The sequence below is a fragment of the Lampetra fluviatilis genome, chromosome 13 (genome assembly GCF_964198595.1).
Source record: "Lampetra fluviatilis chromosome 13, kcLamFluv1.1, whole genome shotgun sequence".
In the NCBI taxonomy this organism is placed as follows: domain Eukaryota; kingdom Metazoa; phylum Chordata; class Hyperoartia; order Petromyzontiformes; family Petromyzontidae; genus Lampetra; species Lampetra fluviatilis.
Window position 1 is genome coordinate 12,244,859 of NC_136287.1, and position 19,920 is coordinate 12,264,778.

At 41.3% G+C, this 19,920-nt stretch overlaps 2 protein-coding genes across 4 annotated transcripts; one reads left to right on the forward strand and one right to left on the reverse strand.

The window, feature by feature from the left end:
- Nucleotides 1–1,405: 1,405 nt before the first annotated feature.
- Nucleotides 1,406–9,288, reverse strand: CHTOP (chromatin target of PRMT1). 3 transcript variants are annotated; one of them, XM_078862310.1, is made up of 6 exons: nucleotides 9,192–9,288; nucleotides 8,053–8,131; nucleotides 5,891–6,041; nucleotides 5,249–5,624; nucleotides 4,288–4,401; nucleotides 1,406–2,943 (listed from the first exon to the last, which is right to left on the reverse strand). In XM_078862310.1, the coding sequence occupies exons 2-6, from the start codon at nucleotides 8,115–8,117 to the stop codon at nucleotides 2,738–2,740; spliced, it is 912 nt and encodes a 303-aa protein (XP_078718436.1). In that variant the 5' UTR covers nucleotides 8,118–8,131; nucleotides 9,192–9,288; the 3' UTR covers nucleotides 1,406–2,737. The 3 variants fall into 3 exon arrangements, with proteins under 3 accessions (XP_078718436.1, XP_078718435.1, XP_078718437.1); XM_078862309.1 differs by having other exon boundaries at nucleotides 5,249–5,627; XM_078862311.1 differs by lacking the exon at nucleotides 4,288–4,401 and having other exon boundaries at nucleotides 5,249–5,627.
- Nucleotides 9,289–11,082: 1,794 nt separating this feature from the next.
- On the forward strand, nucleotides 11,083–17,077 carry VPS72 (vacuolar protein sorting 72 homolog). Its single transcript, XM_078861901.1, has 6 exons — nucleotides 11,083–11,275; nucleotides 12,789–12,944; nucleotides 13,140–13,275; nucleotides 14,251–14,433; nucleotides 15,129–15,273; nucleotides 16,296–17,077. The coding sequence occupies exons 1-6, from the start codon at nucleotides 11,159–11,161 to the stop codon at nucleotides 16,705–16,707; spliced, it is 1,149 nt and encodes a 382-aa protein (XP_078718027.1). The 5' UTR covers nucleotides 11,083–11,158; the 3' UTR covers nucleotides 16,708–17,077.
- Nucleotides 17,078–19,920: the final 2,843 nt, after the last annotated feature.

Here is a 19,920-nt window from a genome sequence, read left to right on the forward strand (position 1 = left end):
CAGAAGTCGCTCACTACACATCCATGAGCCACTCGGCTTCCCAGCAACCGTGGATTAAACAAGCAAACTCTGGATTGGTTTACATCTCCAGTATCTCAACGGCAGTTAGCATTGTTACAGTACAGCAAATTTGCCTACATCATAGGTTTTACCTCGAGCATTCATCAAAAGTTGTACCTCCGGATAATCATACATTTTTACCTTCATATCGCACGAGGTTTACCTGCATATGTGCCTGCTCAAGCCAAGTGTTTTTTTTAGCTCTTAACCAGAGATGTAACCTCCAGATTGTTGCCTCCAGAACGTTAAATCCGCAAATGTTATATCTGTAACTGTTGTTCGCATTGTCTGCACACACGTTGCATGCAGTGAACTCATTAAAACCACATATGAAGCATGTACTAGCCCAACGTTTCAGGTACCGGGCCTTCTTCAGAAAAGGCAAAGATGTATACTGCATTCGGTCACTTTCAATGGATGTAAATTTTAAACATTTGAAAGTGTTTTTTACCCCGTGTTTGTGAAGCGTTTTAAAGTGAAACGTTTACCAATGTAGATAAAATGTAAAGCATTTTTTTTAATCCAGTGGCTTATTTCAAATTCTCGTTATTTAAACTGTGATTGTGTTAACATGGGTGTAATGGGGATTCCCTTTACGATTCCAGATGAATGTTACAGACAGTTTGACGGTCTCCAATTTTAAACAAGTGTCCATGTTCTTACACTTACAGGGCTTCGACTCGATAGAACCTCGATGTAAATTCAAAGCTGGACTTGTCAACGTTTCCCCCCTAAACTTCCCACTTTCTCAGGGCTCCAATGTCCAGGGGCAATCACTCGACTGATCTGCGTTTTTCCTCAGGCTAATTTCCGTATTAATAGGCTGCATTCGTGAACGAGTCTCCCAATGAGCCTAATTAACTTCGTCTCGTGCATGTGGTATGTTATCCAGTACTGCTTTTTAGCGAATTCCTTTACTCTGTTCAATAGCACATTTTATTGTGTAAAACTAACCACGTGTAGTTTGCAGTATCTAGGTGTGTTTGACCAAGCTATAAACCAAATTTATTGTAATGTATCAATTACATTGCTACAACAGCAACTAAAAAAAAAACACTTCTAAATTTGGAAATGTAATTTTTACAAATGCTATTTACAAGATGCAGTCATTTGTAACATGACAGTATACGATGGTATGCTGCCACCTACTGAGAATTTAGCACAGCCCAACATGTCCTGACAAGCAAAGGGCATTTCCACAAATCACGTGCAGAACTTTGAAGCTTAGGAAAAACACAAGACAGAAACATAATTATATAATCGAAAATGAAAAGTCTTAAGATAATCTTTGCACACACTGTGTACATATACATACGTTGTATATTTTTTTCGGCAGATATTTTTAAGAAAGCACAAAACCATAGCTTGGTGAATGACACTTTTATATCATGTAAAAGCATATTCAGAACAACTTCTTCGATTTGAAGACATTGTAAAATATGTAGCTTTACAGATTTGTTGGAGTTACTAGCTTAATCTTGAATCCAAGTATTGACCTTTTTATATCACGCATTTTAACCTCGCATCCCACACATCTGTAGTTGATAAACCTTGGAAATGTAAAAAAAGTGGCCTCTATAAAAATCCACATTTAAATGTCAATATACTGATTATTTACGGAAGCAGTTTCACTGGAAAAAAGGTTACAGTATTGAAGCAAATCATCCTGTATATGAAGTTCATTACATGTGGCACCCCCAAATGTAAAAACACAAACTTGTGTCAGTGTTTACCTATAACAATGAAATGCTATTTACAAGCTTTTAAACACTTGTGACAAGAAACTTTTTTTCAGAATATGGTTTGCAGTTCAGCGCAAACTTTAACGGACTTTTAACTGTATATATCGAGATAGATTTAGATAACAAATATCGACAAATTAAAATGATCAATTTTAACATTTGAAGAAAATACAACTCTTTCAGTATACCGTCACATTTATGCATGTTATGTTTATGGGATAAAAAAAAAGATCAGAGTAGGAGTGCCCCAGATATCTCATGAGAATGCAGATCTAATGAGATCCAGTAAAACTTAATATAAAAACTGTAAATATGAATGTCTACGGATAGTTGTATTCACATGACCAGCAAGGCCCACACTGCTGAAGGCTGGGCCAGGAGTTAGCAATAGGCCAGCAGAGTTCTCACCACAAGCATGGCCAGGGAAGTTAGTCGGTGAGGGAGCGATAAATACAAAGGGGGAGAAAAACAACATTAACAGGGTATGTATATTGAACTTTCGCACCGTACGTAGTCGATCGGAGAGTATGATGTCGTGAAGAGTGGTGAGGCACATGGGTGTGGAATGTTTTATAGGTGTGGGCTGGAGGATGCAGCTGGATGGTTCAATCAATGTAAAAAACAACACTTATTCCACTTAAAATTTGGATCCAGACACATGCCTAATTAGCCATTTGGTGCACCCCTAGATGAAAGTCATTCAAAAAAATGTTAAGTCAATGTACATTGCCAAAATGTCAATGTCTCGCCCGTAAAAAGTAAGTTATGAGTTGTGTTTTCAGCCACATGAATAAAAACTGCAAAAAAAATTGGAAAGCACAACTGTCATTACTCTACAACTGATTTTATGTACTAACATCACATCTTCAACACTAGTGTGCCATTGTAGAATACAACTTAGACAAAAGTATGCACGTCTAAAAGGTTACACCTGCTTATTCATCAGCATCAGCCTCAGCCATGTAGGCATCCAACTCTGCATCCATGTAACCCTTCGTTTTTGACATGTAGGCATCAAGTTGATTGTCAAGCTGCTCCCTCGTCACGTTGACCTGCGGGGCACCTCTTCCACGCCCGCGGATCCCTCTCCCTCTCGCGAGAAACCCCCTTCCACGACCTCGCCCTATTATTCCACCACGACCTGCAAAAATTAGAATGGAAATAAACAAGCAAACTCTTACAACGTCCTATTTGTATATGCATAGTAATTTCTATAAAGCGTAAAATTTACTACACGTATTTCCTCGCATGTTTGAGTGTTAATGTTGAAATTTACATTTGAGCTAGAGCTCTCGTACAATTAATAAAGGTTCACTTAATATATGCATAATAAAATGGGACAGCCTTTGTCAATCCATTGCTGGATGGCTTTCCCATGTCACATCAGTCATGCAGATTATTTGGCCATACCCTACCACGCAAATCAGTGTAGGCTGGTAAAAGAAGGGCCTAAGACTGGTTCAGATATCCATTGTGAGAAAAGGGGTAGAGGAGAAACAGCAGAGGAGAAACTGGATAATAGGGCAGAGGGAAAGAATGATAGGGAGGGTTGGACAATGTTTAATTAATATTGTTTAGTAACGTGTCCATTTAAGGTTCCCTCAAGCTGTCATAAGAACAAAGAAAGTAATTGGCAAAACAACCCAGAGGCAACAATGCCTACTGGCAAGCTACCCATCCAACGGAGCCTCAGTGTTTTATTAAAATGCCATGTATATGTATATACACATGGCACTTCTTCCATACTATCGGGGAATAAATAATTACATTCTAATGATATAAAATGCATTTATTAAATCAGAAAATATTGATTCTCCAAGACCCTAATACACAAATTGCATGTCTAACAGATTATTTTTGATAGGCATGTTGCTTGCATTGTGACACTTGAAACCGCGAGAGGCTGCTTCGTTCACCTCAATATTCTAAAATAATTGATTTCTGAATCAACTCAACTCTAAATAACGACAATTAATCAAAATGAATAAATGTAAGACTGCTTTGATATTTTGCCTGAGTTTTAAGTCGACTAAAAAGCTGTATTGATTGGACATCTTTGTGTTTAAAGCTATTGATGGATGTTTAAAAAAAAATTACTCCTGTGATTTCCTGAATGACAAGAAACATCGAATCTTTTTCATGTAGCCAGTAATATATGTATGCACATTTTTAAGTGAAGCATCGATTAAAAAAAGTAGGAATCAACTATAGTTACATTATTTAACGTTTACTCTTGGGAGACTAAAACCACGAGCATACCTGTTGCAGAGCCAATTCCTACATCATTCAAAATTACTGTCAATGCTTTCATAGCACCGTGAAATAGGATGTACATTTTTCAGTTCCACGGCCCATATTTTTAATATATCGACATTTGGGATTCAAAATTGAGCTCCACTTTCATATGGAGACCTCCTGCTTTTAAACAACGGAAATTTAAATAGGAATGTGAAATATTGGTAGCAATTGTTTTACAAATGCTTGCCTCTGCCACCCATTCCCCCCAAGCCACCAACATCTCCTCCCCGGCCACCGACACCCCGGCCCCTCATCCCTCCTCTCCTCAGCCCCAACTTCAGCGCCACACCACGCCCAGCACCTTAACCACAAAACAATCACACATAGCCCAATCTTTGTTTGAACAATTTCCTTCTGCAGATTCAAACCAAACAAAAGCTCTTTCTGGAGGTATAAGCACAACACAATACACCTGTATACTACTCCCAAGTGGAGACACTGACCCCAATATGACAAATGTTAATGTATTAAAAAGCAGCAGCTATTTCATCAACCCCCAACAGATAACTGGATTTAAAATGAGTAACTTTCCCAGTTCCAAGTTTAAAATAAATAAATAAACCACCGGAAAGCAGCATTGTGTTCATAGTAACAAGCCTGGAGGCAACAAAGAAGATTAACAGCCAGAACTTGCACAACCATTTGCAAACATTGACATGGACACCAACGAATAAAATGGAACGTGCTCAAAAGTTATAAATCACAAAGTGGTGCATGTTTGGAATAGACAGGCAGAAATAAGAACAGATGGATTATAAGAAAGGCAGCTTTCGCATATTGCACTCTTTAAAGGTGATAATGGGGAATGTCACAAGTGATGGTGGTCAAAACAATGGAGTGGAGGCCAATCGAGGGAACATGCTTGAGTTTGTCCACCAGAGGAGATGGATAAATGAAATAAAGTTGTGTGCAGGTACTAAATGGATGTTTGCATTTGAGGACCATAAGCGATGGCAATGGCTAGGAAAGCCCTTTATCCAGCATCCTGTCTTATAATGAATTTACAACTCTGACAACTTCCATATGTAGGTGATGACATTACTCAACCGACGGAAAAATGTGTCCATATAAGTGTTTAGAATGTAAGATTGGCAAGACTTACAAAGCTAAACATGTAATCATAGGCATTGCAAAAATAAAAAGCAAACCTCTTGTTGTAATTGCACCGCGCATTCCTCCACGGAGCAATCCACGTCCAGCTCCGCGCATCAGGATCCCACCACGGGGTCCTCCACGGTTTAGACGGAGATTTCCCCGGATGCCACCTCGGATGCCCAGACCACCACGGCCTCGCACACCCATGGCCACCCGTCCACCCATGCCCATTCCCATCCCACCCATGCCACCCATCCCACCCATGCTGCCCATGCTGCCCATGCCGCCCATGCTGCCCATGCCACCCATGCCACCCATGCCACCCGAAGGCATACCGACTCCCATGCCCATGCCTCCATGGTTCACAGGGCCACCCAGCCGAGCCTGGATGTTACTGGGGCCCAGCCGCTGCTTCAGATTCAGACTCCTCTGCTAATAAAAGATTATTTAACAGAATTAGAACCATGCCAAAATATGAAATGGACACATTTCACAACACATTGGTTTGTTTAAAATCAATTAAAGTCGGCATTACAATGTCAACCAAAAGTGTAATAACTGGGTAGGAGGCTACCAACACTATAACATTCTTCTCAAATATGCACTCTTGTTTAATATTTTTTAAATATTAAAAGCCATTAATTTGTTAACTTTGACACGTAACAATTATGGATGTTCACCAAACTAAAACTCACCTGCTTTATTTTAAGAGCTGCCTGAACTGAAGGACGATTCTCCATTTGCTGTGCCAGTCGCCTGTTCTTGGCACTAGCAGCATGCTGTTGTTGCAGGGTAGCCTGAACGTTCACTTGTGCAGGTTGCTTATTCCTCATCATGTTAGTAAAGCTTCAAGGTTGGAAGGTTGGACAGAAGCGAGGGGAAGGTCTGTCACGAGTGTTGCACATGAACAGCAGACAATCCCACAATCCCCTGCAACTTCAACATCGGTGTCCCACGATGGTGCGAAATGCTACGATTCCGCACTATGGTTACCGTCTCTGCACAAGACCATAGCCCCAGCACAAACACTGCTAGAGGCAGGAGGCAGATGCATTTTACCGTCCCCAGCATTGACAGAAATGTCATCAAAAGTAACAGCAGTAAAGAAATGTAATGAGGTTTTCATATGCAAAACTGAAAGTCATGGATAAAGATGTTTCTGAATCCTTGTTTCATATTGTTATACGAAGGGACTTTTAATGTGACAAGTCAAAGTGATCAAATTATGGTGGAAAATTAAAATACAGTATCGCAAAGGTATTAAAAAAGATGGCAGGTACACCATGCTAATCATTCCACTCCTGGAGGTGTTATGTGGATGCTTTAGACATATAGACAAGGGTACATGAATATAATATATTTAAATGGAAAATAGGTTTGTGCAACGCACTTACATATTAAAGGTTACTGCTAAAACCATAACTTGTTACGACAAATTTAGAAAAAGACAATATTTAAAATGAAATAAATAAATAAAATCTGCATTTCCTATCCAAAAAAAGAGTTGCAAAGTCGGAAAAAGTTGGCATAGAACTGGAAAAAATCCAAATCCTACCAAAACTAGGAAATGTGGTATATCTGAGATACAGCTTCAGTGGAGTTTGAAGTGGTGTGATTTAGTGTGCTTAAGAATGTGTATGGTGGGATTTAGGACTGTATGACGAGGTGATTTTATTCGTGACAGTTGGAAACCCAGGAATCACAATGCACTATTTATTTACATCTGAAGGACGTCGAGTAAGCATATTATGTAGCTTTGTTAGCTTTTATAAGTTTGGCTGGGGCAGTGCAAATCGTATTATGGTAATAATATTTCACACTAGGACATTATCAGCAGGTGGAAGAACAATTGAAAATTCTGAGCAGAGAAAACCATTGCCTCAAAGTAGTAATGTCCATAACACAGTGGATAGTAATAATATAAATCTTGCTTTAGAAGGGCAAATTCTTGATGGAATAAAGCACTTTGTACAAGTAAATATATTGACTTAATAAACTAATTCAAGGCAGAAATAATATCTAAGCAAGGGAATTGGCAGCTCAACCAAGCAACTGAAAAGAATGTTAGGAATTTCATAGCAAGATATGGTGCACAACTTAGAAATTGGAATAGAACATGCCAAGTAAGTATCATAGGTGTAAAGAGGGAAGAGGATGTTTTGATTGGTAGGGAATAGTGGAGGAGGGCAATGTACTAAAATAGGCAATTGTATTGAGATCGAGGGTGACGACCAAGGGTAAGACCTAAAGCTGTATGGCAGAATGCTATAAAAGTGGACTTTGAAGGTCAGGATGTCAACTGAAACTTGCAGGAGTTGACATAAGGAATTGATGAAGTGTGGTGGCATCAATGACATGGAGTGTCATAACCTCTTCATCTTGATTCAAGTTTTGTTCAGCTTGTGGAATTATGAAAACGTGTACCAATAGACATGTATGTGGGGAGAATACCACCGAGAGGTGGGAGATGTAAAAGAAATGCAAGCCACTTACAAGGTCTCTGAACCCAGAGATCCTTTGGACAGAATGTTGTGCTCTCCACATGCCTCTTACTGACATGCCTACACCCAACCTGTGGGCAGCATGACCATGGACAGTGCGAGAGCAATCGTACGGACCTCCGCAGTTTTTTTTGCATCTGCCATGTGCTGGGGACTGTGCACACATTGGGACAATCTGCAGAGATGTCCTCCGTCATTTTTGCATTACCTTGGCAAGCACCAGTGCACGCATCGGTCGCGGTGTTTGCAACCCTTCATGCACAGATATGTGGACTGGACGGTAACACAATCCTTCTGGATAATTTTGTGTGGGTTGCTCTGGACATCTTTAGTTTTTTGGGACTTTTTAATCTCACCGCTCGTGTAAGGAAACCTTGGTGGTGCTCTTCAGAACAACCTTTGCCCCCTGTTGAGTTGCCATCTTCAACAATTTTTCTAAAAAAGGAAAAAAAAAATTCAAATCAAAGTTACATTAAGCCAAAGAAAAACAACAGAAAGCACAAGTCCCCGAGAAACATTTTACCACCAATCAGGTTTCAATCCGACAATCACAAAAAACAATATCACAGATGATGAACGTGGTTTTCAGACACCGAGGAAACAGTGTTGCATGAATGACATTAACTGCCTTTGGGCGAGATATACAATATTCTGGTAATAAGAATACGTGCATGTCTTGGCACAATGTCAATGTCTTACGTTTGCTTGCACATGTCACACGCGTTTAGTAATTTACAGCCCTTTATCACCCTACGAAACTACCCTCGAAGAAGGTCCCTCTAGAATTGGGGGGCACCATTCAGTCAATCCCCTGCTGAATGAAGGCCTCCGCATTCCGTATCGGTCATGGCAATATGAATGCATTCATTCAATTTTACTAAACAACGACTACAACCCAACGTGCTCGTGACAATATATTCCTTTTAATACAACAAATGGAGAGCCGGACATATAATGCTACTGTACACGTACAGTAATTACCAAAAGCGCATCAGTAACCCCATCGCGAAGGCTCTCAAACACAACCCTTGCCGTGCTATTCCTACGGGCAAGACACCCACCACCGAATTACTTGTCACCCATAACGATGCGTTTACGTAAAGATGCTGCTTCTTAGTTTGGTTTGTGTTATTTTAATCGAGCCCCACGTGGGGCCAGGGACTCGTTCACTTCCCCGCTTGTAGGGCTCAGCTCTGGCGAAAAAAACCCCGCATTGTCACCCTCTTCTCGTGCGACAAAGCTCACCCAACAACTTCTAGTTTACCAACTTAGATAGCGCCGCTGTGTGAACAAAATAAAGATTAAAATTTGAAACAATCCTATTCGACAAGGGCCGCGAATTCAGCCGCTGGGCCTCAAAGAGCGGCCCTGACAAACCAGCTGATGGGGCGAAACACAAAAGTCAAGGACCTTGCAACACACACACCTCTCCGTGCCGATGCTGCAAGAACTAAACGTGGGGGGGGACGAGGAGAGACAAATCGGAGAGACTCACCAGCTTCGTTGGCTCTGCTGTTGAGGAGAGCGATCACGAGCGGCCTCTCGCCTGCGTCTCTCCACTCACGATGAATCCCCACAAGGAAAATGGCGGCGGCGGCGGTTTTTTATTTCCCAGCGCGGATAGGCGGCCGGGCCTTTCTCACTCTGCCCATGCGCGCTCTGCGCATGCGCGCGCTGCCGCGTCTGCGCCTATCCGATGTGTGAAATGTAAAGGGTACGTGAGTTGTGGCTTGGTTTTTTTGTTATCCTTGGTTTTTTCGGTAAAGTCACGGAGATAGAAAATAAAAATATAATTTAATTAAAATAAAATAAAGGCAAAAAAACCCACGAGGTTTCGATCGCAACACAAGCGGTCTTCAGATTCTCTCCACCTGATGAAGACCGCTTGTGTTTCGATCGAAACGTGGGTTTTTTTGTCTTTATTTTTAATTAAATTATATTTTTATTTTGTATCTACATGAATTTAGCGAAAGAACGAAGAATATTAATTCCTGCAGTCACGAAAGTTTTAAGTAAAAAAAAATCGTTTTTTTGTTGTTTGTTTCACGTGTGGGGGTTTGAATGATCGAAGCGATGTCCAGATCCTGGATCGATTTCAATATTCAAAACGAAAACTATTTAAACAAATTTGTTTATTTTTTACCAGATAAGGCCCACTGATCTGTGTAGCTTCTTTTTCACAAGCGACCAGGCTATCACAAATGATAGCTGAACGAAATGACTTATCGCGTGGAAATTTACGACAGCCAATTACTCTAAATAGGAAAAAAGAGGAAAAAACATATTATTACTCTTTGGTTCTTTTGGTAAAGTCACGTAGATATAAAATAAATTAAATCACGACGTTTCGATTGCAACACAAGCAATCATCATCAAGTGTGACAACCACAGCAAGAGAATGTGGTTGTCACACCTGATGATGATTGCTTGTGTTGCGCCCGAAACGTCGTGATTTAATTTATTTTATTTTCTACTTACGTGACTTTACCGACAGAACCAAAGAGTATGGATCCCTGCAGTCACGAAAACTTCAAATCTAGATTGAACCATATTATTACTCTAAATACCTGTTTTATAAATGAGAAAACTAAAATATCCACACGTCCACGAGGAGAGAGCCGTGCAAACTCCACACGTTACAGACGTGGCACGTTTGAGATTGAACCCACGACCTTCTGTAAAGGGGCTTTAAAAATGTTACAGGTAGGAACAACAGGTTCCACACTGCTCACCAGGGATTATTTGTCTGTCTGTCGTGCATATTTGTCTGTCGTGCACGAATGCGCTGTCCAACCAAATTCCTACCTGCCCACTCCGAAGGAACGTGTTTTAACGCTTATTATAGAACTATCGTTTTTAATGGGAAAAGACGTGATATCAAATGCATGTTAATAGCTTCAAATGGTCAAAGAGTCTCCATACTCTTTGGTTCTTTCGGTAAAGTCACGTAGGTATAAAAAAAAATTAAAAAATCAATCACGACGTTTCGGGCGCAACACAAGTGCCCGTCATCAGGAGGATGATTATCGAAACGTCGTAGTTTTTTGTTATTTTCTTTTAACCATCTACAGCACCTAACTTTACCAAAAGACTCAAACAATAAGATACATTTTTTGTCTATTTGTTTGTGTTTCTCCCTTGTGATGGGATTTTGTAGGATGAACATTGAGATGTATAAGGGGCACGGGGTGACCAATACGGCCTGAATTGGTCTGTAATAAGGTAGGGCACTGGTAAGGGGTTGACAGGTTTGTGTAATATCGTGCGCGTCAATATCGTATCTTATCGTAGAACGCGATATCGCGATAAAATATAGCGCCCTAATTTCGCGTTTCAAAAATCTCCCGTGCGCCTCCGCCACCGCGGGCTTGCCGTAGCAGCGCGTATCTTCGGCGCGCTGATTGTTTTGAGTGAAAGTGCAACTCAAACGATAGCTTCTGTAACAAACCTTTCCCGTCCGAGATGGCTTTGTCGTTGACGAGAGAGCCGCGGAAAAATGCCGGCAACAAGATGTCCAAACTACTGGACGCGGAGGAGGACGACGATTTCTACAAAACAACCTACGGCGGATTCAATGACGTACGGACGCGTCCGCTGTGCTGACTTGCGGCCTCGGTCTGGCCTAGATATCGCTGCCGCTTGCCGCACCGCGGAGCCTGCGTACCGACCGAGCGACGTCGCGGGCTTTGCGGCCTCTTGTGGACAAATTTTTGCAGCAGAGTTTTATTGTGCATTAACATCACATTATTGTTGTTGCGCGTGGCAGTAGAGGCGCACTGAGTTGTTGTGTAAGAGGGCATTCTTGATTTGAAGCTTTCGTGACTGCAGGAATCCATACTCTTTGGTTCTTTCGGTAAAGTCACGTAGGTAGAAATCCTCGTGTGTTTGTTTCACACCTGATAACGTTTGCTTGTGTTGCGATCGAAACGTCGTGATCTATTATTTGTTCTACCTACGTGACTTTACCGAAAGAACCAAAGAGTAAGAGGACATTGTTATAAACGTGTGTTCCAGGTGCAGGCGTTCCTTTATCCCCCGTCTGTTCTCGTGTGCAAAGAGCCAGAAAAGTAACATTAATATAGTAATACGTTTTTACCCTTTTATCTGGTACAAAAACTGACACCTTTATACAAGGGATCATGTTTGCAATAACCACAACAGAAGCAGTCAAAATGCAAACAAAAAGAAACAACTCTGATAATGATATACACTGTCCTTGAAGTTGATTGGTCCACACCCGAGACAGCTTTTCTTAGAGCCTAGTCCCCATTGGTGTTGGACCAGATGACGCCAAAAGGTGTACAACTCAAAAACAGCGCACTATCAAGAGTATTGAGAGCTCGGGGTAAGCATTTACACTATGAGAATGATCCCTTGTATAAAGGTGTCAGTTTTTGTACCAGATAAAAGGGTAAAAACCTATTACTATATTTTGCTATTGGTCAAGGAGGTCTCATAATGTAACATCAAGTTAAGAGCTCTCGTTATTTGAGTTGAGTTCACGTTGAGTGATCGCTACAACAACAACAAAACATTGCGATGTTCAGGGCGCATCATAAACCTTGCACTTGAACAAGGTCAGTGGCTCAAAATTACACTGAGCCGGCACCGCTAAGCTGGGTTTGAATCCGGGTTTCCGTCGCCCGTGGCTGAACAATGTTCATAAAGTTTAACAAGTTGATAGCCTCAACCGATCATCGACGACTGCATAAAAATGTGAATAATCCATTACCGAACCACTTATTAAGGCCCGATTTTTGGAGAGCTTTGATAACATCGTCTCTTAAACTACTGCAATGATGCTTCATAAATGTCTGAAAAATATAATTGGGCTTACGATCCCAAACCATCAAAGCTTCACCCTCTGTTGAATACAGTATTTATTTATGGGTGGACAGAATCAAGATTACTTTAAGATTATGTAATTTAGGAATTTGGGACTCTTATAAAGTGACATGACCACGATGTAAATATGCAAATACATAATCGGAGGAGCTAAGTCTTAAGCCTGGACAAGAACAGGTGACTGAGGGCATATGAAATTCTCCTAACAGTACAATACAATCGAGAACGCGTATGCTTTGCCTTGCAGGAATCCGGTGACGATGAGTTCAAGTCGGACGTGTCGGCCAGTGAAGATGAGGTGGATTCAGATTTTGATATTGATGAGGGTGATGAACCGGCTAGTGACCATGAAGAGGATGATGCCCCAAAGAAGAAGCGACGTGTTGTTACAAAGGCATACAAGGTGGGGTAAATTAGTCCTCTTCTACAATCAAACCATTCTGCTGTATACATCTGAATTGTATAGTTTAATAATAGATTGGTGCTACTAAATCCTTTATGGACAAAAATTTATTATTTTAATACTGCACAAAATATGATTCAAGTACTATTTTTCACAAATCTAATGTGCAATATTGTCTGAATTTATTCTGTGCAGGAGCCCGTCAAAGTAAGCAAGCCAACCAGTAAATCAAGAACAAGGAAGTCGAGCGATGATGTGGAATGGATGCCAGCTTCTCCTGAAGACAAAAGAGACTTATCAGAATTGCATAGCGATTTCAGTGGAAGCACAGGTTGGTGTCATCGGATGGGATATGTGTGCACTCATCATTCGTCATTATACGCTGTTAGGATTTGAATCTTATGGCGGGACCCCGGGGTCCCGAATAAACGGAAGTCAAAATCATAATTAATTAAAAAAAATTGGACGACTCCGTCCCACCGCGCACATAAACGCTGCGACCCACCTGGCGCGGATCATTCTGTTGTCATGTCGTCGAAGCATAGCGAGGACGAATGCGCAGAAGAAACAAAACTTTTAAACTTTGTAGAGCTCGTTGAGAGGAATAGATTGCCGTATCGTTCGCCTTCAACAGACATAAAATGACGTCGCAACACATTTTATGCGAGAGCCGGGGGCTTATGGTACCCCGAGGTCCTGCCATAAGGTTAATTTAACTACTTGATTTTATTTCGGGAAGACTTGAATATTTCAGTGCATTTGATCAAAATCTGAAAGAGTATTTGAGGTGTTTATTGGTATACCATGCTGACATTGGTCAGTTATCCAAATGAGCAGTTTATTTTTGATCACCATATATTACGTTTTGGGTTACAAGAGCTGCTATTTGATTTCAGTGTTTAGTGTCCTGAATAAGTGTCATCTTTACACAAACCTTTTTCTCTTTAATCACCTTCATAGTGAGCGCAGGTTCGTCATATATAGCAACTGCAATTTGCTATTTTGATTCAAAGTTGCAGTTGTCTTTGCTCTCCGTAGGATATGTATGCTATTTTATTGTTACGTTCTAAACTGCCAATGCAAGACTTGTCAACCAGGGGTCCATGAACCTCAAGAAGGCTATAAAAGTTCCACAAAGTTCAAAAGAGTGGTAGGTTCCAATCAGGACACTGTAATCTGATCTGCATGCCAGCATCCTTTACCTCCAGACACAATTAAATAACTGCTTACTCAAGTATGGGTCTGTGTCATAGGAGCTAATCACAATGAGCACACCTCAGCTGTTCGTGTCTTTGCACTCACACAGCGCGGAAGGCGATGAGGCACTCGACAGCTGAGTGCACAAGACAGACGTACTTGCGAGTGAAGGAACGAGAGGAGCTGCCCAAGCGCCAACGGAAGAGGCAATATGAAGAGAGTGGCCGAGTGAGCCAGAAACAGCTGCTGGCGGAGGCCAAGATCACCGAGGAGCTGAACCTTCGCTCCCTGGGTACGGACACGGTGGCTCTTTGCGCTCTACCTGCTTCCACCTGCTTCCACCTGCTTCCACCTCCACGTGTTTGAGTGAAGCTGTGTGTCCCAGCAGTGGTTGCTTGAGGCTCCAGTTTGAGGAGGCTACAAACTGCTCGTCTCATTTTAACTCGTGCAGGTCGATTCATTGAACAGCTGCAATTTTAATCCATTATCGAGGTTTTTTTGGGTTAGATCACGTAAATATATAAATGTGTCGTCAAAACCCGCCACCACGTGACACAGCCAACTAGTGATTTACTTTCTGCGTGCATAAATTTGACTGATAGAATGTTGTTTACTGGCATTTGCTGTCAAAATATAGTTGTGTGGTTAAGCTTGGATAAGGTAATAGAGATACCATGTTACGTATCAACTTTACTGATGGTACATATTTAATTGCATTGGGAGGAAATAACATTATTTCTTGCCAAATTAACCATTTACAATGTTTTTTTCAACATCATTAATATAGGAATATAATATCCGTTTCTGCTTTTTACAAACAACACGACCAGAAAATAGCAGTTGCTTCGTTTTCCAAGGGCATCTGTGAATAACTGATGAATACGTTGCCGCAACACATACATGGTGAGTTTTGTAATTTAAATGTAAATCCTAATGCTTGTCATATTTCCCAGTTTTATTTTTCCATTAATATTTATTCTCATGCAGAAAACTATGAGCGACTGGAAGCAGATAAGAAGAAACAGGTTTTGAAGAAGCACCACTACACGGGGCCAGTTATCCGTTACCACTCGCTTACAATGCCACTCATCACTGAGCTCCCCATCAAGGAGGAGAATGTAGATGTGGAAGGGTATGCACCCAGCATCACCGCACGCGACCGAACATAACATGAGCAGCAGGCACGGCAATATTGCGTTTCGACGGTGTTCTTTTAAGGAAAACCTAAAATCTTGGTCGACAGCTTCTTACATTTTTTTTATCTCACGTACATAATAATAAACACGATTTATAATGCGCACATTTCACAAATCGGATGCTTTGTTTGATCAAGAACGTGGTGTAGCCCCGTTGTCAATACACTGCTTGGATGAGGGCTTGTCTCTTACGGGTAGTTGTGGTTATTTGACAGCAATGTATTTTTCAGCACTGCCCTCTGCTGCTGTCATAAAATACCATTTTGTAAGACGTTTCAATAAATGTACATTTAGTTATTGGATAAATAGGTAAAAAATATTATATTCAAAACTGTTTTTCTGTCTTTTAAGTATACTATTATTGCAATCTATCAGAACATGTTCCATACATCATTATTAAGATCTTAAGGATTTTTAACTCGTCAATACTCATATATATATGACAATAAATGTCAGTACAATATTGTATTTCTGTGAATAAGCTGAAAATTCGCCTTCTAAGTACTCCGAGGTCAAAGCACTGTTCCTGGGGTGATGGTGGGGGGGGCTTTTGCCTTCACTGTGCAGCTCCCTTTGGTAATAAGACACTCAGAGTCGTTGTAGCTATTTAAGTCTGTCTTGAAAATTCACCTCTTTAAACTGGCCTTTAGCCCCTGGTTCTGGCCGTTTACCCTGATGCTGTTTATTTGCTGCTTTCCATGCAAGGCGCATTGGAATCTACGGATGAAATGCACCTTAAAAATATTTATTTTCCATAAAATATGTTGTACTTTTTTTCAGGATGTAACATCTAAGTTGCACATTAGCCAAATTATGGTTTTGACATAGGCATGCTCTATATGCAACATGGAGTGTAACATTCAATGTACAGTTTACACAAGAAATGCATGTTTCCATATAAAAAAAAATACATGTATACTTTAAAACACTAAACTTTTTGGTGCACTGTTTCAACTAGGTTGGACCAGGAGTCGCAGCCAACAGCGGAATCTGCACAGGTTACAAGCTCCGGAAAATGCTCCCGAAACTTTATCACGTTCACAGATGAAGAGACTTTCAATCAAATCTTTGCGAAGCCCAAGGTGCCCCTGCGTGTGCCGGTACGGGAGATATGTCCTGTCACTCACAAACCAGCACTCTACCGAGATCCCATCACAGACATTCCCTACGCAAACCCACGCGCGTTTAAGATAATTCGCGAGGCGTACCGTACGTATGTGGCAACACACGGGATGCCAGCCTCATCGTCACAGTCTGGAGCAGGCACGACTGCTGCAAGCACTGCCACCTCCACTCCTGCAACGTCAGCCCAGTCGACGGACAGCGGCATACGTGCCAAGAGCAAGCCCGGCAGCAAGCCGTCTGTGTAGACTGCACTTTCAATAAGAAGTCTCATCAGTTGCTGCTACACTACTCTCGCCCCATCTCCCTGCATATTGTGGGTGACAAATAGATAGTGGATTTGAGGAAGCAACGATAATGTGTACTATTTGGCTGGTTGCAATCAACTTGCCATCGGTTGGACTTAAAGCCCATTGCTAAATACAAAATGTAAATCGTGTCTGCCAATGGAAATGTGTACGTGTTTCGATATATTTGCCATTGCCAAATTTGACAAGCCAATCATCCGCATTGCAGTTTGTGTATTCGTGCAAACATTTGAAAGCATTGTTTCAGCTCTGGGTAAATAATGAAAATTTTTATGACGTATTTCAGTGAAAACTTCGGTTGTAAATAAACATTTTGGCCACATGTTGCTTTGCATTTTTTGTATTTTTTTAGTTTTGTAAAGAGCATGTTTATATATTTACCCATACATATTTAGCATACATACATACACAACCGCCCCTGCATATGCGGTAACTCCTGGTGATGTTGTGCATTAATCTGAAAACAATTTGGATGTTAAAACATTTAAAATGTAGATTTAAAGCTTTCGTGACTGCAGGGATTCATCTTCTTGGTTCTTTCGGTAAAGTCACGTAGAATGGAAATAATAAAAGAAATAAATAAAGATTATAAAATCTTTTTTTTATTCCATTCTACGTGACTTTACCGAAAGAACCAAGAAGATTTAAAATGTAATTTGCTTAGGGACGTATTTAGTACATGGCACTTTGAAGCATACATTTGACAAGCTAAATGATTCCACTAGAGGGCAGTCACTCGACACGAAGCGTTGCAACAAATTGACGGCCCCAATTTTCCCACTAAGACTCGATCCTAAGCATCCGTCCAAAATAAAACATCCCATTGCATGATATTTCTCTGGATCAACAGCGACAGAACAATCAAGAATTTTCCATGATTAAGCCATGTACAATATTTTTCTAGTGAAAATATTGTATGATAGTGATGTGGTCGGTGTGTGGCTCGCAATCTAAAAGTTACAAATTTAACTTTCACGTGTGAGTCAATCCCTCTAAGTTAAGTAAAAAAAATAAGCATCACTACTGGCACATCGATAGTGAGTGTCCTGTAGATTGACTCACAACCACCACAGGAATGTGAAATTTATATCTCAGGCTCATGGCTGTAAACTGAAGATGAACGCCACCGGATGCTCGATTTGAATGGTAAGCCACCGACTTAGATGTTTTTATGATGTGCTAAAGTTGCACCGAGTAACAATAAAAACTTTTTTTTGTTACAAGTTACGTTTTTTTTACTTGGAGGGCTATGAGTCGAAGTCTGCGTGTTTACAGTGAGCTGAAGAGAGTGGATTGCTTAGAGGTGGGGTGACATGGTGATGGCGAGTGGGTGAATGGTCAGGGTGTGTAAGCACACTTAGCTTCTCCAGTGGCGCGATGGGTGGCAGATTTGTGCCACGTGTTAAAGCAAACAACATTGATTCGACTTGGTGCATGGCGGTAGCCTGTGGCCTTTTGTTTGGGTTGTGCCTGTCTCGTGCCCATTTTCAAGTTTTCCATGAAGGCAGGCACTGTTTTCAGCTTTTTTATGGTCACTGCCGATTAAGTATGTTGCACCATAAGTACGTAACACTGTATGTATATTGCATTATAAGCATGTTGCACTATATGTATATTGCACTTTAGGCATGTTACACTATATGTATGTGCATGTACAGTCCTTGGAAGAGGGCATCTCAGTGCCATGCAAGCAAAGAGATTATTTGACCATACTTCATGCTGTGGGATGGTGACAGTGAGCAGTATAGGTGCAGGAACATAGACATACAGGACAACGATGGCTTTGTCTGCACTGTCCTCTGGTGCCCACAACGTTGGGTAATGTAAACAGCAAAAGTTAAGCTATCATGTTGAGTGGACATGAAGCAATCAAATCAGCTCAATATGCAATTTGCCATATGGAGGTGCCATATTATTATATAGATTATTGCATCGCAGGATCATGAGAGACGGTGACAGCTCGAGGAATGTTATTCAGCCTATGGCCTATGGCTGAATAGCATTCACCCGCATCACCAAATATCACTGAACTGAACTGATTCAGCAGTGGATAGTGGTGTGTTTGCCAAATGCCTGAAATCCAAACATTTTAAGCCACGATCTTGTGGAACAAGCAGATTTGTGTAAATCCAAAACTCTGTGGACACGGGGGATGGTGAGGAGATGGTAGTGCAAAACAAATGGTTTCATGAACCTTACCGCGATGGTTTTTTGAGTGGTATCCAAGATTACGTGTCGGTTTTCTCAGGATACTACGGTTTCCTCTCGCATGCCAAACACTCAACAAAGTAATTCTCACAAAACACCCCCAACATCCAGTGTACAGCACAGCGGGGCCGTCTGCGCGAGTCCAGTTTTTGGCATTTGTATCACGTGCCGACTTTCATCGGAGATGTCCCAAGGAGTATGTTTGGGTCAAAAGAAAGAATCGGGCAGAAGTGTATAGGGGTAGCGGTGAGAGGAGTACCTGACGGATACCAAGGTGTGGATAATGTCAGCCTACACAGGAGGTCCATGTGTGCTGTCATCACCAGGGGAGGTCCCTGAGTCCTGGCATCCCCACACAGGAGGTCCCTGGTGGCATCTCCATCTGCAGAACACGAAGAACCAGTGGCATCTGCATCTACAGAACATGAAGAACCAGTGGCATCTACATCTGCAGAACATCAATAAACAGTTGCATTTACGTCTACAGGAGAACATACAACGTTTAGAGCAATTCCCCGTGTTTAGTGTACATGGGATACATGTTTGGAATCGACAGTAGTCAAGTTGGACTTACGAACAAATCGACTTATGAACATACCTCTGGAACCTAACTCGTTCGTAAGTAGAGGAATGCCTGTACTCTGGATTTGCATTGAGAGATGTGGGGAGGCCTTTCAGAAATGGACGGATCCAGGCTGCTGATAATGACTTCACATAGCTTCATTTGAGGGAGGGGTGCATTGTAAATAAATAAAGTATTGCCACATTCTTCAGTACGGGAGGCTCAGACGTATCTAATAACAGCAAGCTGCTTCTTAGCTCAACAATTTTCATGGGCTTCGAACGTGAGAAAGCGTATGTCAAGTGTGTGATGCTGGCTCATTGTGGGAAAAAATATAACATGTACATGTGTGTGCATTGCAAAGTATGATGTTTGTAGGAAAT